This window comes from Homarus americanus, unplaced genomic scaffold (assembly GCF_018991925.1).
Source record: "Homarus americanus isolate GMGI-L3 unplaced genomic scaffold, GMGI_Hamer_2.0 scaffold8517, whole genome shotgun sequence".
Classification (NCBI taxonomy): domain Eukaryota; kingdom Metazoa; phylum Arthropoda; class Malacostraca; order Decapoda; family Nephropidae; genus Homarus; species Homarus americanus.
The window spans coordinates 1-19,126 of NW_024731766.1; the positions used below are offsets into that span (position 1 = coordinate 1).

Consider the following 19,126-nt stretch of genomic DNA (forward strand, 5'->3'; position numbering starts at 1 on the left):
CTATAAGTTCATGTGTTGTGACCTGATACTATAAGTGCTGAATCATATGTCACGAGACTATTTGTTCTGGATGGCGTGTTCTCATCCTGCATATGCAGGATCAAGTGACATTCAGTATTTGTAGTGCCCTGATAGATCACGGTATCAAGTGACCAGACACTGTATTGGCTGGTACTTCTCTACAGCCTTGGTAGGATAGATGATGCAGTACAGACGTGTCCTGGTACTTATGAAAAATTATCCATCGCAGCACCTGCTGATGACCCAAGAAATGTAACTAAAAGGAGATTGTATGTATGAGTGTCCGTGTACAACTGATGGTGGGTTAAATAAGGTGACAAAGCGATCAGACACGTGTTAGTGAACATAACGATGCAACACTGGAGATTAATGAGTAGGTGTTGTGTTCAAATCTTTAAAGAAGCTAGCAGTACAAGATGTGTGTGTGTGTGTGTGTGTATGTGTGTGTGTGTGTGTGTGTGTGTGTATGTGTGTGTGTGTTTGTGTGTGTGTGTGTGTGTGTTTGTGTAAGTGTTTGTAGATGATTTATAAACATTATCCAAAATAAAGAGATTACATAAAGTAAAGTTCATTTCTTATTTATTTTCCTGATGACAAGAAAAACTAATCCTTCAGTCCCTGTTCTGAGGGACTGGTATTATGTTTAATCTCGATCAAACCAGAGGCTGAACAATGATTAAATTTCAGCGGTGTTATGATGAACTGTTTCCTCAGTTTGTTTAGGGAAGACTATGGTCACATGGCGACGCTGGCCATCAGTCAGTCTGGGGTATAACTGGCCCGTCTTACCATAGTATGTGGAGCCCTGTGATTGGTCCTGGTCGGGAGGTCGTAAATCTGGTGTGCTCCAGAGTGACATGGTCTACCACCCACGAAACATAATAATTCACCCGACACTGGTATTGGCCAATAATTATTTATCGGCACAATATTATTTTTCGGAAAAGATGGCGTGAGGGGGGGAGGTGTATAGAGGGCTCAGCAGGATGGCGGTTCTCTTGCCTCGCAGGTGTACACTCAAGACACTCGCTGTTCTTTACCACACATGAAGAACATTTCTCCTGCAAATTACATTTATATACTGCACTGTATAATGTACCTTTATCACACAAATAATGTTAACATTCAGCTTCGTTTTTCTTAATGATTGTATTTGATTTCTTAGAACTGTCATTATATTAAGAACATCCTTGAGATTTACATTATCTAACTGAATCAATCCACAACTCCTATTTCAGAAGAAAACAAAAATCCTCTCTGAATTTGCTTCAGATGTCAACCTGCTAACATACCCCTCCCATATGTGCAGTACATTTCACCCACTGCAGCTAAGAACATATTTTACCTTAACTCAATTCTCTGGTTATGAAAAAATGTGTTCTGGTAAAATTGTTTTTTCCATTCATGATGTCTGGTACATAACTTTGCTACACTGACCGCCATTGCCCGCGTTACGTTAAATTGTAGCATAAATTTACATGGGAAATATACCACTGGGACTGAACTTCAGACAATACACAGTAAAAATGGTTAACTACACACTAAGAAGGCTAACCCGTTTTATTCTGTGCTAAAATGTATACAGTATACAATGCGAGTGAATTAAAGTGAGACTAAAGTGAAAAATACAGGTCTGACTTGAAGTAAAGCGATCACGAGAGGCAGTGTTGTACTCGACTGTAGTCCCCTCAATGATCTACCTGTGGCCCAGCAGAGATGGAATTAGTCACCAATATAATTCATGAAGAAGGAACAATAATAATTCACACAATTCTGTTCAAGCTTGACGAGGCGATCAAGTGTCTATGGTCAGTGAAACAATGTCTGCACTCATGTACGATCTCTTATGCCCCAACGTAAATCCCAATATGTAGACCGACTACCGAGGCCTAGACTATTACTCCCACCTTGCTGCCCACCCAGCTTGGTGACGCCCCTGGTGCCGTTCAAGTGCCAAGGGGGGCAGGCGGGAGTCTATTCGGAATTTTCGCATCATTTAAATAAAAGACCGTAAATTTTACCATACGTTATTTAAATTCCTTTGATTTAAGGGAATAGGAACAAAAAATTATCCCTTTTTCGGTATAAACTTCCATTAATTTATTAGATATTGTGGTAAATATTGTTTCTCAGCTGAATATCACTCTAAGGGCAACAGACATAACAGAAAAAAAAATTATTATCGCTATACTGTGACAAGACTTCAGTATATACGAACCATAAAGCATTATACGTAAAACAAAATATTCCATCAGCGCGTTTGCTTCTTATCCAGACAATTGAGTTCAGTAAAGCATGTTCGTAGCATCAGTGGGTCAAGTAGACATGTGGGAATGGAACATTTTAGTAAGCTGACATTTGAAGGAAACTTATGGGAAAAATATATTATAAAGGTGACATAAGGTTTGTCAGGAAACCCATCTGTTCATGCATACCTTCCCACCATGTTATTTTAATCTTTTTTTAGTAATGTGGAGCGATTATCAGTTATTTGCTACCACCAGTGATGGATCCAAGAATATCTTTCGTAGTTTGGACGATCCGTGACATGTAATGATGGATCTGCCTCTGGCTGAAGATCAACTTAAATAATATAATTAGGAGTACTAATTCTTCTTGTCTTCAGGAGCATTAGTAAGAAATAAACTTCAGTTATTTTAATGTATTTATTTACGTAAAGTGTCTTAAGTCATCTACACAAACAAACACACACACCCTGTAGCTTCGTTAAACATTCGAACACAACACATACTCATTAAACGCCAGTGTTGCAACATAGTATTTACTAACACGTGTCTCATGTTTGGTGTGCATGCATTTATACACATACAACAGCTCATTAATACGTCTGAACTATTAACAGGTGGAAAAATGTTCGTACGGTTCACTTCTTGGGCCAATAACAAGTGCTGCGATGGACGTATGGTGATATTTTTCAGAAGTTCCTGGACATCTCTGTACTTCATCATTTGTCCCACCAAGACTGTACACAAGTACCGTCAAACGTAGTGTCTGGCCTCTTCATCCACCGCATATAGAATGAGATATCGTGAAGTACAGATAATGAATGTCACTTGATCCAAAATATGTTGGCTGAGGATATGTGATTCATAACATACAGTATCAGGCCACATGATCCAGCACATGCAGTATCAGGTCACATGATCCAGCACATAGAGTAGCAGATCACATGTTTCATCACATACAGTATAAGGTCACATGATCCAGCACATACAGTATCAGGTCACATGATCTTGGTAAGTGATGATGTGGTTCACCAACATCCACGAGTGATTACCTTCGTCAATAACCCACATGAGGATGTCCATCTTGATCTATCACCAGGGGTCACCTGTGCCAAGAGAAACATGTTGTTAATATACTTTATACAAAGAATATCATAAGCTGGACAGTCATTAATTATATATATCAATACTTAACAAGCGTTTGAGAAGAAGATATCAGTGTTGGGAAAAATACATAAATATCTCCTAGTGAGTTAGAGGGAATACATTGGGAAGAATGTCAAGACTTACAATTGTATTGGGGAGCGGATGAAGCCGCCAGGTGATTGATGTAGGCTTGCATGGCTGCTACGGTCTGTTCCCGAGCATTCTTCTCCCTCTGGAGGTGTGACACCTCCTGGGTGAGGGTGTCCAGCTTCATGTACTGCTCTTCCTCCTGCTGGCTGTCTTTCATCCGGTTTTTGAAGGCCTTTATCGCTCGTTTTCTCTTCTTCTCCAGTTCGGGGTCACTCTGGGGTGGCCATTCATATACTTTCACCTTCCGTCCAGTGAGTGACGCCATCTGTTCACCAACTGCTGAGTGACAAGCATCACTCGGCCAGGGAAACATGGGCTGATCTTGACTTGCAGTTGCCTGCGATGGATAGGAGTTGGTAAGATTTGACCTGCAGAAATCTAAACTACTTGTAGCTCCTCCTGTTGTCCACATCTTGTTGTAGTTGTTGCCAAAGTCTTGAGTGTTAGTTACCTGGTCAGTGTTTCCTCCATATGGTTGATAGGTGTCAGTGAATGGTGAATAGTCTGTACTGTTGACAGGTGATCCACAGTGTTCCCCGCCAAACATGGAGACATCAAAGGCATCCAAAATATCGTCACTGGTCGGGTAACACTTGAAATATCCCCCACATGAAGACTGTGTCGTTTGTACTTTCTCGTAAGTTTCTTGACCTACAGGAAACATTTTGTATGTTGCTCAAGGACCTCAGACAACTACACTGTTCGGAGGATCTACAAAATGTGATTATATTTCGTCTCCTTCAGCTTTTTATAGAGAGCTAATTCGTTTTTTATATAAATATAGAGGATACATATACGTGAAAAGGGTATTCACCGCCGTAAGTTACCAAAAGCTTTCATACGTGGAAAGAGAGGATGTCCGTCTCTGTTCTGGCCCGGCTAATCGCGCGTCGGGTGACTCATAATATTCGTGGTGATTTCTCCCATGTTTTTAATTGTGGAAATTGATAGTAAAAGAAGTATTTAAAACAATAGATTATGAATCGAAGGAGAAAAATCTCACAACGACACAATAACTTTATATGGATAAGAGAGAGAGGATGACTCATCCATGGCAAGACTGAGGCATCTTTATGTACTGCCAGCTTCCGTTTATTATTTACACTGTTTATGTACAGTAGTGAACTGATTATACTACCAACTGCTCCTAATTAAGTATAATGTTATTGTCGTGAACATTGTATATCAGCTGCAGTTTATATTGTTACTGAAGATAATGTAATACGGTACATTGCTTGCTGGTCTTTTCTTCTACTTTAACTTTTACTTTTGTTGTCTGGTACATCCTTCCTGTATTACTATAGGGTCACAGTTACTCTTTTTTGTATTCTTCTCAACTCAAATTATTTATTATATTTACAGTTGTAAGGTTACAGTGGCTCCTGCTGTCTGGGTCTCGGCTGCAGCACTTTACGTATCAACTCTACTGATCCATTAACGTGTAAAAGACATATTGGTGAAAAATATCATTATCTCAAGCGAAAGAAAACACAAATAAATCTTTATTTCTATTTTATTTAAAAAATTCTGGAAATTGGTTGTATTTACTGACCAGAAACTGATAAAAACTATTTTTATAATATACAAGACTCATATGTTTCATGCAATACAGAATAATAAAAAAATTAATAATGATAATTCAACAAATAGTCACAGAACATCAGTAAATGTGGCAACACTTGCTGTAGGTGTACAACATTATTGACTGCAGTACTGTATCAGAGAAGGTCATCGGGTGGTCTCTTTAGTATCACAAACATCCTGTGATAGACCACATAAATGTTCAGATGAACGACATTAGACAAGATAATCTTACTGGGAACACCTAGATGATTTAGGTGATTGTCGTCAGGTGGTGATGAATGGGTGAGAGGAACGCAACTTGTTCAGTTGAGACTTAAGTAAGATAATCTTTTGGTCGAGCGCTCTTATATCTTCTCTCAGGTGTTGTTTTTCATTATTCTTATGGACGATACTTGTGTAAAATTTAGCCATGTTCTGGGATTTTTTTTCTCTGTTGTTTTTGGCTCGTAGTGAACGGACTCGCTGACTCTCTAATACAGGGTCGGGCTGAGGCGGCAACTCGTACATCTTGGTACAGTGAATCTTTGGCAGCTTCAGCAGTTGCGGCAAGATGACCACCCGATCATTCTGGCCACACGAGTGTTCTTCACCTCCAACTAAACTTTCAACACTGGTTGTTGGAGTGAGGGGAACATCAGCTGTGGTCGTCAAACTGTTAACATTGGTCATGGTTGTATAGAGGCCGTCACTCATCGTGTCCTCACAATACTTCTGGTCTTCTCTGATGGTTCTTGGTATCCCCGTGTTCATGTCGTCGAAAATTACAAATTCGTCATTATTTTTACAATGGAAAATTCCAGCAGGAGATGAAGGTGTTGGTAGTAGTAGAGAACTGTGCGTCCCATAGTTCTCTGATCTTGTTCCATTATCAAACAGATCTAGATCAAGTTCATTAAGAATATCGTTGTCATTATATGACATGGTTGACCGATCTGTAAACATTGATGAGTTTCCTCCACCTGAAGTCATGGTTGCCACTCTCTGTAATGTATTTGAGTAAAAACTTTGGACTGACTGAACTGCTGTCGTGATACATTGTATATATATATATATCCCTTTATTCGAATAACCCATGAAAGCCCTCAGAAAAATTCGTTTTTGTTTCATTAAAAACAATTTAAATCGTAATCTACAGTAGATCCCGTGAAGGTCATTCGGATTTTCCCGACTACTGTCAATACAACGTAGTGTAGGTTTCTCACGGACGTAGTTCTGCCGTGACATAAACAGGAAATTTCACCCGAAAAACCACGTATGGATCTCATGTACAGCTTATGCGGTTTACGTTCATCATTGCAGCTGGACATTATTAGAGGAATGAACATAAATATGATTTACACTTCATAAATAAATGTGTATTTGATTGTGCTATGTTTTCATTTATATGCATTTGACTGGACAACCTGTAACTGTCCAGTAAAAATAGCACAAGTAACAGTAACAATAACTGGAGTAACAACAACAATAGCAGAAGTAACAACAATAATAACAGTATTAACATTAATAACATAAATAACACTAGTTACAACAACTATTATAATAACAAGAATCACAATAGCAGTTACTATGATAACAGAAGCTGCGGACATAACAAGGACAACAATGATAACAGCAATATATCAACGATATAAAGTATAAGGTTTTATTAACAACCAACACAGGATTAACAATAATATCACCAACTATAACAACAACAAAACAAAATATTTTGTACAAAATTATTCATATGAAAAAAATACTCACAGCAACGCAATTACATTATATATAATGACGTTTATGTGTTGAAGTTTATTTACGTCACAGAACACGTGTGAGGTCACACCTTATTCTTGTGGCGCCGCGGGGCAGGAGGAACAACAAACTATGACGTATCCCGTTGAGACAAAGCTGCTTATGTATATATATACGAGTATATTATGTCTCACTGTTAAACCTATTTTCACATGTAACAAAATTAATGGAAAAAAGTGCTTTATCTGCAGACACATTACTTGGGTAGTGAAACTTTGAGTTTAATTAAGTATGTGATAAGTATACGTGTGGGTCAGTGGGCCACCAACATACACTAAATTTAAGTAAAGAGCGAAACGAAGGCATCCGGTCAACATTCAACCTTGTGTGAGTTACATCTGGGACATACGTACAATTATTTTATAAATCCGAGTTTTAACGTAGCTGTAGTTACATATAATTAATAGATCTGTCAGTATCATGTCAGAAAGAAGAAGGTTCTCCTCAAGTCAATTTGTCTAAGGTTTGAAGTCAAACACAGTCATCATGTTTCCCGGAAGTCAAGAAAAACAAAGAAGGGTCCAGGCAATAAATTCTTCCGAGGAATACCTCAAGTGGAGGCCGACCACAGAAGATTTGTTGGACGCATTTGACTTAACCCTGTTTGACGAAGACCACAACTCCTTAACTGTCAACACAGTTGATTCTTCAGGATCCAACGAGCTGTGTACCACGTTGTCAACTCTATGTGCAGTTAATAGTAATTATCATCGTACATCCACAAGCTCATGTGCAGGAAACACTGGCCACTATCAACTATCCACAAGCTCATGTGCAGGAAACACGGGCCACTATCAACTATCCACAAGCCTGTGTGCAGGAAACACGGGCCACTATCAACTATCCACAAGCTCATGTGCAGGAAACACGGGCCACTATCAACTATGCACAAGCCTGTGTCCAGGAAACACTGGTGACTCTCAGTCATTCATAAGCTCATGTGCAGGAAACACTGACCACGCGGCTGACGACTTCAGCAATTTGTGGACAGAAGGAGAAATTGACGGTGGCTCAGAACTCTCAATGTCGAACTTGGGGAACAGTACGAATACTGACTCAACGATGACAACTGCTACAACAGCCTGGCTTCCTGCAGGTCAAAACCAAATGATGCGTCCGTGGACAATTGGTCACTCGACAATTGGTAGACAGATGAGGTCCCTCACTGGAAAGAAGCTGAAGGCATACGAGTTACTACCCCAAAGTGACCCCGAGAAGGAGAAGAAGAGGAAACGGGCGTTAAAGGCCAAGGAAAACCGAATGCGACACAACGAGTGGCAGACGGAGCAGTACTCGAAGCTAAACACCTTCACCCAGGAGGTGTTGCAACTCAAGATGGAGAAGAATATTCGTCAGCAGCGCATCGCGGTCTTGGAATTGCAACAAAGTCACCTGGCGGCATCATCCGCTCCCAACACTCAGGTAGGTCTTTATATAGTCTCATCGGTCTTGAATTACAGAATTAATGACTGTCCAGCTTATGATATTCTTTGTATAAAGTATATTAATAACATGTTTCTCTTGGCACAGGTGACCCCTGGTGATAGATCAAGATGGACATCCTCATGTGGGTTATTGACGAAGGTAATCACTCGTGGATGTTGGTGAACCACATCATCACTTACCAAGATCATGTGACCTGATATGACGATTCTGGCGACCTGACACTATAAGTTCATGAGTTGTGAACTGATACTATAAGTGCTGAATCATATGTCACGAGACTATTTGTTCTGGATGGCGTGTTCTCATCCTACATATGCAGGATCAAGTGACATTCAGTATTTGTAGTGCCCTGATAGATCACGGTATCAAGTGACCAGACACTGTATTGGCTGGTACTTCTCTACAGCCTTGGTAGGATAGATGATGCAGTACAGACGTGTCCTGGTACTTATGAAAAATTATCCATCGCAGCACCTGCTGATGACCCAAGAAATGTAACTAAAAGGAGATTGTGTGTATGAGTGTCCGTGTACAACTGATGGTGGGTTAAATAAGGTGACAAAGAGATCAGACACGTGTTAGTGAACATAACGATGCAACACTGGAGATTAATGAGTAGGTGTTGTGTTCAAATCTTTAAAGAAGCTAGCAGTACAAGATGTGTGTGTGTGTGTGTGTGTGTGTGTGTGTGTGTTTGTGTAAGTGTTTGTAGATGATTTATAAACATTATCCAAAATAAAGAGATTACAGAAAGTAAAGTTCATTTCTTATTTATTTTCCCGATGACAAGAAAAACTAGTCCTTCAGTCCCTGTTCTGAGGGACTGGTATTATGTTTAATCTCGATCAAACCAGAGGCTGAACAATGATTAAATTTCAGTGGTGTTATGATGAACTGTTTCCTCAGTTTGTTTAGGGAAGACTATGGTCACAAGGCGACGCTGGCCATCAGTCAGTCTGGGGTATAACTGGCCGGTCTTACCATAGTATGTGGAGCCCTGTGATTGGTCCTGGTCGGGAGGTGGAAAATCTGGTGTGCTCCAGAGTGACATGGTCTACCACCCACGAAACATAATATTTCACCCGACACTGGTATTGGCCAATAATTATTTATCGGCACAATATTATTTTTCGGAAAAGATGGCGTGAGGAGGGGAGGTGTATAGAGGGCTCAGCAGGATGGCGGTTCTCTTGCCTCGCAGGTGTACACTCAAGACACTCGCTGTTCTTTACCACATATGAAGAACATTTCTCCTGCAAATTACATTTATATACTGCACTGTATAATGTACCTTTATCACACAAATAATGTTAACATTCAGCTTCGTTTTTCTTAATGATTGTATTTGATTTCTTAGAACTGTCATTATATTAAGAACATCCTTGAGATTAACATTATCTAACTGAATCCATCCACAACTCCTATTTCAGAAGAAAAAAATCCTCTCTGAATTTGCTTCAGATGTCAACCTGCTAACATACCCCTCCCATATGTGCAGTACATTTCACCCACTGCAGCTAAGAACATATTTTAACTTAACTCAATTCTCTGGTTATGAAAAAATGTGTTCTGGTAAAATTGTTTTTTCCATTCATGATGTCTGGTACATAACTTTGCTACACTGACCGCCATTGCCCGCGTTACGTTAAATTGTAGCATAAATTTACATGGGAAATATACCACTGGGACTGAACTTCAGAAAATACACAGTAAAAATGGTTAAGTACACACTAAGAAGGCTAACCCGTTTTATTCTGTGCTAAAATGTATACAGTATACAATGAGAGTGAATTAAAGTGAGACTAAAGTGAAAAATACAGGTCTGACTTGAAGTAAAGCGATCACGAGAGGCAGTGTTGTACTCGACTGTAGTCCCCTCAATGATCTACCTGTGGCCCAGCAGAGATGGAATTAGTCACCAATATAATTCATGAAGAAGGAACAATAATAATTCACACAATTCTGTTCAAGCTTGACGAGACGATCAAGTGTCTATGGTCAGTGAAACAATGTCTGCACTCATGTACGATCTCTTATGCCCCAACGTAAATCCCAATATGTAGACCGACTACCGAGGCCTAGACTATTACTCCCACCTTGCTGCCCACCCAGCTTGGTGACGCCCCTGGTGCCGTTCAAGTGCCAAGGGGGGCAGGCGGGAGTCTATTCGGAATTTTCGCATCATTTAAATAAAAGACCGTAAATTTTACCATACGGTATTTAAATTTCTTTGATTTAAGGGAATAGGAACAAAAAATTATCCCTTTTTCGGTATAAACTTCCATTAATTTATTAGATATTGTGGTAAATATTGTATCTCAGCTGAATATCACTCTAAGGGTAACAGACATAACAGAAAAAAATTATTATCGCTATACTGTGACAAGACTTCAGTATATACGAGACATAAAGCATTATACGTAAAACAAAATATTTCATCAGCACGTTTGCTTCTTATCCAGACAATTGAGTTCAGTAAAGCATGTTCGTAGCATCAGTGGGTCAAGTAGACATGTGGGAATGGGACATTTTAGCAAGCTGACATTTGAAGGAAACTTATGGGTAAAAATATTTTATAAAGGTGACATAAGGTTTGTCAGGAAACCCATCTGTTCATGCATACCTTACCACCATGTTATTTTAATCTTTTTTTAGTAATGTGGAGCGATTATCAGTTATTTGCTACCACTAGTGATGGATCCAAGAATATCTCTCGTAGTTTGGACGATCCGTGAGATGTAATGATGGATCTGCCTCTGGCTGGAGATCAACTTAAGTATAATTAGGAGTACTAATTCTTCTTGTCTTCAGGAGCATTAGTAAGAAATAAACTTCAGTTATTTTAATGTATTTATTTACGTAAAGTGTCTTAAGTCATCTACACAAACAAACACACACACCCTGTAGCTTCGTTAAACATTCGAACACAACACATACTCATTAAACGCCAGTGTTGCAACATAGTATTTACTAACACGTGTCTCATGTTTGGTGTGCATGCACTTATACACATACAACAGCTCATTAATACGTCTGAAATATTAACAGGTGGAAAAATGTTCGTACGGTTCACTTCTTGGGCCAATAACAAGTGCTGCGATGGACGTATGGTGATATTTTTCAGAAGTTCCTGGACATCTCTGTACTTCATCATTTGTCCCACCAAGACTGTACACAAGTACCGTCAAACGTAGTGTCTGGCCTCTTCATCCACCGCATATAGAATGAGATATCGTGAAGTACAGATAATGAATGTCACTTGATCCAAAATATGTTGGCTGAGGATATGTGATTCATAACATACAGTATCAGGCCACATGATCCAGCACATGCAGTATCAGGTCACATGATCCAGCACATAGAGTAGCAGATCACATGTTTCATCACATACAGTATAAGGTCACATGATCCAGCACATACAGTATCAGGTCACATGATCTTGGTAAGTGATGATGTGGTTCACCAACATCCACGAGTGATTACCTTCGTCAATAACCCACATGAGGATGTCCATCTTGATCTATCACCAGGGGTCACCTGTGCCAAGAGAAACATGTTATTAATATACTTTATACAAAGAATATCATAAGCTGGACAGTCATTAATTATATATATCAATACTTAACAAGCGTTTGAGAAGAAGATATCAGTGTTGGGAAAAATATATTAATATCTCCTAGTGAGTTAGAGGGAATACATTGGGAAGAATGTCAAGACTTACCATTGTATTGGGGAGCGGATGAAGCCGCCAGGTGATTGATGTAGGCTTGCATGGCTGCTACGGTCTGTTCCCGAGCATTCTTCTCCCTCTGGAGGTGTGACACCTCCTGGGTGAGGGTGTCCAGCTTCATGTACTGCTCTTCCTCCTGCTGGCTGTCTTTCATCCGGTTTTTGAAGGCCTTTATCGCTCGTTTTCTCTTCTTCTCCAGTTCGGGGTCACTCTGGGGTGGCCATTCATATACTTTCACCTTCCGTCCAGTAAGTGACGCCATCTGTTCACCAACTGCTGAGTGACAAGCATCACTCGGCCAGGGAAACATGGGCTGATCTTGACTTGCAGTTGCCTGCGATGGATGGAAGTTGGTAAGATTTAATCTGGAGAAATCTAGACTACCTGTAGCTCCTCCTGTTGTCCACAACTTGTTGTAGTTGTTGCCAAAGTCTTGAGTGTTAGTTACCTGGTCAGTGTTTCCTCCATATGGTTGATAGGTGTCAGTGAGTGGTGAATAGTCTGTACAGTTGATAGGTGATCCACAGTGTTCCCCGCCAAACATGGAGACATCAAAATCATCCAAAATATCGTCACTGGTCGGGTAACACTTGAAATATCCCCCACATGAAGACTGTGTCGTTTGTACTTTCTCGTAAGTTTCTTGTCCTACAGGAAACATTTTGTATGTTGCTCAAGGACCTCAGACAACTACACTGTTCGGAGGATCTACCATTTGTGAGCTGATTTTGTCTCCTTCAGCTATTTATAAAGGGCTATTTCGTTTTGTATGGAAATAAAGAGAATATAGAAACGTAAATAGAGTATTCACCAACGTACGTGTAGTAAGAGGATGTTCGTCACTGTACTGGCGCGGCTAATCACAGCTCTGGTGACTTTCACAATCATACGAATAACAAATCTTCGTGGTCATAACATTCACTATTTTACGTTTCGGGGTGGATTGTGAAATCAATAATATTAAAAGAATAATTTATGAATCGAAGAAGAAAAATCGTAACACAAATTCATGATAACTAGCTATGGATGTAGAGAGAGGGTGATGACTTTTACTTTTGTTGTCTGGTACAGCCTTCCTGTATTAATATAGGGTCACAGTTACTCTTTTTTGTATTCTTCTCAACTCAAATTATTTATTATATTTACAGTTGTAAGGTTACAGTGGCTCCTGCTGTCTGGGTCTCGGCTGCCGCACTTTACGTATCAACTCTACTGATCCATAAAATAAAACAGATGAACTGACAATATTAAATAACTTCATGATTCCTGAGACAACATCGTCGTGCAGAGTAGGTATTGAGCTGCAACTACTTGGTACCAAATATACGCACATATATATATATATATATATATATATATATATATATATATATATATATATATAATATACAGCAGTTGGCAGTGCAACATGTTCCCTACATAAACAGCTGACAATGTATAAAAATGTCCCCGTTTTATCATGGATGAGTCATCACCCTCTCTCTACATCCATAGCTAGTTATCATGGATTTGTGTTACGATTTTTCTTCTTCGATTCATAAATTATTCTTTTAATATTATTGATTTCACAATCCACCCCGAAACGTAAAATAGTGAATGTTATGACCACGAAGATTTGTTATTCGTATGATTGTGAAAGTCACCAGAGCTGTGATTAGCCGCGCCAGTACAGTGACGAACATCCTCTTACTACACGTACGTTGGTGAATACTCTATTTACGTTTCTATATTCTCTTTATTTCCATACAAAACGAAATAGCCCTTTATAAATAGCTGAAGGAGACAAAATCAGCTCACAAATGGTAGATCCTCCGAACAGTGTAGTTGTCTGAGGTCCTTGAGCAACATACAAAATGTTTCCTGTAGGACAAGAAACTTACGAGAAAGTACAAACGACACAGTCTTCATGTGGGGGATATTTCAAGTGTTACCCGACCAGTGACGATATTTTGGATGATTTTGATGTCTCCATGTTTGGCGGGGAACACTGTGGATCACCTATCAACTGTACAGACTATTCACCACTCACTGACACCTATCAACCATATGGAGGAAACACTGACCAGGTAACTAACACTCAAGACTTTGGCAACAACTACAACAAGATGTGGACAACAGGAGGAGCTACAGGTAGTCTAGATTTCTGCAGGTCAAATCTTACCAACTCCCATCCATCGCAGGCAACTGCAAGTCAAGATCAGCCCATGTTTCCCTGGCCGAGTGATGCTTGTCACTCAGCAGTTGGTGAACAGATGGCGTCACTCACTGGACGGAAGGTGAAAGTATATGAATGGCCACCCCAGAGTGACCCCGTACTGGAGAAGAAGAGAAAACGAGCGATAAAGGCCTTCAAAAACCGGATGAGAGACAGCCAGCAGGAGGAAGAGCAGTACATGAAGCTGGACACCCTCACCCAGGAGGTGTCACACCTCCAGAGGGAGAAGAATGCTCGGGAACAGACCGTAGCAGCCATGCAAGCCTACATCAATCACCTGGCGGCTTCATCCGCCCCCCAATACAATGGTAAGTCTTGACATTCTTCCCAATGTATTCCCTCTAACTCACTAGGAGATATTAATGTATTTTCCCCAACACTGATATCTTCTTCTCAAACGCTTGTTAAGTATTGATATATATAATTATTGACTGTCCAGCTTATGATATTCTTTGTATAAAGTATATTAACAACATGTTTCTCTTGGCACAGGTGACCCCTGGTGATAGATCAAGATAGACATCCTCATGTGGGTTATTGACGAAGGTAATCACTCGTGGATGTTGGTGAACCACATCATCACTTACCAAGATCATGTGACCTGATACTGTATGTGCTGGATCATGGGACCTGATACTGTATGTGATGGACCATGTGACCTGCTACTCTATGTGCTGGATCATGTGACCTGATAATACATGTGCTGGATCATGTGTCCTAATACTGTATGTTATGGATCACATATCCTCAGCCAACATATTTTGGATCAAGTGACATTCATTATCTGTACTTCACGATATCTCATTCTATATGCGGTGGATGAAGAGGCCAGACACTACGTTTGACGGTATTTATGTACAGTCTTGGTGGGACAAATGATGAAGTACAGAGATGTCCAGGAACTTCTGAAAAATATCACCATACGTCCATCGCAGCACTTGTTATTGGCCCAAGAAGTGAACCGTACGAACATTTTTCCACCTGTTAATAGTTCAGACGTATTAATGAGCTGTTGTATGTGTATAAGTGCATGCACACCAAACATGAGACACGTGTTAGTAAATACTATGTTGCAACACTGGCGTTTAATGAGTATGTGTTGTGTTCGAATGTTTAACGAAGCTACAGGGTGTGTGTGTTTGTTTGTGTAGATGACATAAGACACTTTACGTAAATAAATACATTAAAATAACTGAAGTTTATTTCTTACTAATGCTCCTGAAGACAAGAAGTATTAGTACTCCTAATTATACTTAAGTTGATCTCCAGCCAGAGGCAGATCCATCATTACATCTCACGGATCGTCCAAACAACGAAAGATATTCTTGGATCCATCACTGGTGGTAGCAAATAACTGATAATCGCTCCACATTACTAAAAAAAGATAAAAATAACATGGTGGGAAGGTATGCATGAACAGATGGGTTTCCTGACAAACCTTATGTCACCTTTATAATATATTTTTCCCATAAGTTTCCTTCAAATGTCAGCTTGCTAAAATGTCCCATTCCCACATGTCTACTTGACCCACTGATGCTACGAACATGCTTTACTGAACTCAATTGTCTGGATAAGAAGCAAACGTGCTGATGAAATATTTTGTTTAACGTATAATGCTTTATGTTTCGTATATACTGAAGTCTTGTCACAGTATAGCGATAATAATTTTTTTTCTGTTATGTCTGTTACCCTTAGAGTGATATTCAGCTGAGAAACAATATTTTCCACAATATCTAATAAATTAATGGAAGTTTATACCGAAAAAGGGATAATTTTTTGTTCCCATTCCCTTAAATCAAAGGAATTTAAATACCGTATGGTAAAATTTACGGTCTTTTATTTAAATGATGCGAAAATTCCGAATAGACTCCCGCCTGCCCCCCTTGGCACTTGAACGGCACCAGGGGCGTCACCAAGCTGGGTGGGCAGCACGGTGGGAGTAATAGTCTAGGCCTCGGTAGTCGGTCTACATATTGGGATTTACGTTGGGGCATAAGAGATCGTACATGAGTGCAGACATTGTTTCACTGACCATAGACACTTGATCGCCTCGTCAAGCTTGAACGGAATTGTGTGAATTATTATTGTTCCTTCTTCATGAATTATATTGGTGACTAATTCCATCTCTGCTGGGCCACAGGTAGATCATTGAGGGGACTACAGTCGAGTACAACACTGCCTCTCGTGATCGCTTTACTTCAAGTCAGACCTGTATTTTTCACTTTAGTCTCACTTTAATTCACTCGCATTGTATACTGTATACATTTTAGCACAGAATAAAACGGGTTAGCCTTCTTAGTGTGTAGTTAACCATTTTTACTGTGTACTTTCTGAAGTTCAGTCCCAGTGGTATATTTCCCATGTAAATTTATGCTACAATTTAACGTAATGCGGGCAATGGCGGTCAGTGTAGCAAAGTTATGTACCAGACATCATGAATGGAAAAAACAATTTTACCAGAACACATTTTTTCATAACCAGAGAATTGAGTTAAGGTAAAATATGTTCTTAGCTGCAGTGGGTGAAATGTACTGCACATATGGTAGGGGTATGTTAGCAGGTTGACATCTGAAGCAAATTCAGAGAGGATTTTTGTTTTTCTTCTGAAATAGGAGTTGTGGATGGATTCAGTTAGATAATGTTAATCTCAAGGATGTTCTTAATATAATGACAGTTCTAAGAAATCAATTACAATCACTAAGAAAAACGAAGCTGAATGTTAACATTATTTGTGTGATAAAGGTACATTATACAGTGCAGTATATAAATGTAATTTGCAGGAGAAATGTTCTTCATGTGTGGTAAAGAACAGCGAGTGTCTTGAGTGTACACCTGCGAGGCAAGAGAACCGCCATCCTGCTGAGCCCTCTATACACCTCCCCTCCTCACGCCATCTTTTCCGAAAAATAATATTGTGCCGATAAATAATTATTGGCCAATACCAGTGTCGGGTGAAATATTATGTTTCGTGGGTGGTAGACCATGTCACTCTGGAGCACACCAGATTTACCACCTCCCGACCAGGACCAATCACAGGGCTCCACATACTATGGTAAGACCGGCCAGTTATACCCCAGACTGACTGATGGCCAGCGTCGCCTTGTGACCATAGTCTTCCCTAAACAAACTGAGGAAACAGTTCATCATAACACCGCTGAAATTTAATCATTGTTCAGCCTCTTGTTTGATCGAGATTAAACATAATACCAGTCCCTCAGAACAGGGACTGAAGGACTAGTTTTTCTTGTCATCAGGAAAATAAATAAGAAATGAACTTTACTTTCTGTAATCTCTTTATTTTGGATAATGTTTATAAATCATCTACAAACACTTACACAAACACACACACACACACACACACATCTTGTACTGCTAGCTTCTTTAAATATTTGAACACAACACCTACTCATTAATCTCCAGTGTTGCATCGTTATGTTCACTAACACGTGTCTGATCTCTTTGTCACCTTATTTAACCCACCATCAGTTGTACACGGACACTCATACATACAATCTCCTTTTAGTTACATTTCTTGGGTCATCAGCAGGTGCTGCGATGGATAATTTTTCATAAGTACCAGGACCCGTCTGTACTGCATCATCTATCCTACCAAGGCTGTAGAGAAGTACCAGCCAATACAGTGTCTGGTCACTTGATACCGTGATCTATCAGGGCACTACAAATACTGAATGTCACTTGATCCTGCATATGCAGGATGAGAACACGCCATCCAGAACAAATAGTCTCGTGACATATGATTCAGCACTTATAGTATCAGGTCACAACTCATGAACTTATAGTGTCAGGTCGCCAGAATCGTCACATAGAGTCTCAGGTCACATGATCCAGCACACAGTATCAGGTCACATGATCCAGCACATACAGTATCAGGTCACATGATCCAGCACATACAGTATCAGGTCACATGATCCACCACATACAGTATCAGGTCACATGATCCACCACATACAGTATCAGGTCACATGATCCAGCACATACAGTATCAGGTCACATGATCCAGCACATACAGTATCAGGTCACATTATCCAGCACATACAGTATCAGGTCACATGATCCAGCACATACAGTATCAGGTCACATGATCCACCACATACAGTATCAGGTCACATGATCCAGCACATACAGTATCAGGTCACATGATCCAGCACATACAGTATCAGGCCACATGATCTATCACATACAGTATCAGGTCACATGATCCAGCACATACAGTATCAGGTCACATGATCCAGCACACAGTGTCAGGTCACATGATCCAGCACACAGTATCAGGTCACATGATCCACCACATACAGTATCAGGTCACACGATCCGGCACATACAGTATGAGGTCACATGATCCAGCACATACAGTATCAGGTCAGATGATCTTGGTAAGTGATGATGTGGTTCACCAACATCCACGAGTGATTACCTTCGTCAATAACCCACATGAGGATGTCCATCTTGATCTATCACCAGGGGTCACCTATGCCAAGAGAAACATGTTGTTAATATACTTTATACAAAGAATATCATAAGCTGGACAATCATTAATTAAATATATTAAGTCCTAATAGTAATGGGGAGACTGCATTAATTTACCAGTGCTGGGGGAATATATCAAGACCCACCATTGTTGGGAAGAAAATAGTATGATTTTCTTTGTCTTGGTGGGGAAAATATTTAATATTATACTGGGGAGAAAAATCAAGACTTACATGAGTGCTGGGAAGCGGTTGATGCCGTCAGGTGACTTAGTTGTGCTTCCAAGGCCGCGATGCGCTGCTGACGAAC

The 19,126-nt window shown here is 39.9% G+C and overlaps 1 protein-coding gene across 1 annotated transcript; it reads right to left on the minus strand.

Annotated features, from left to right (window-relative positions):
- Positions 1-2,750: 2,750 nt before the first annotated feature.
- Positions 2,751-4,023, minus strand: LOC121867826. Its single transcript, XM_042367948.1, has 2 exons — positions 3,558-4,023; positions 2,751-3,373 (listed from the first exon to the last, which is right to left on the minus strand). The coding sequence occupies exons 1-2, from the start codon at positions 3,973-3,975 to the stop codon at positions 3,360-3,362; spliced, it is 432 nt and encodes a 143-aa protein (XP_042223882.1). The 5' UTR covers positions 3,976-4,023; the 3' UTR covers positions 2,751-3,359.
- Between the last annotated feature and the right edge of the window lie 15,103 nt (positions 4,024-19,126).

Bases quoted from the DNA above. Each gene is read 5' to 3' on its own strand.
- LOC121867826 (XM_042367948.1), bottom strand. From the start codon at position 3,975: ATGTGGACAACAGGAGGAGCTACAAGTAGTTTAGATTTCTGCAGGTCA.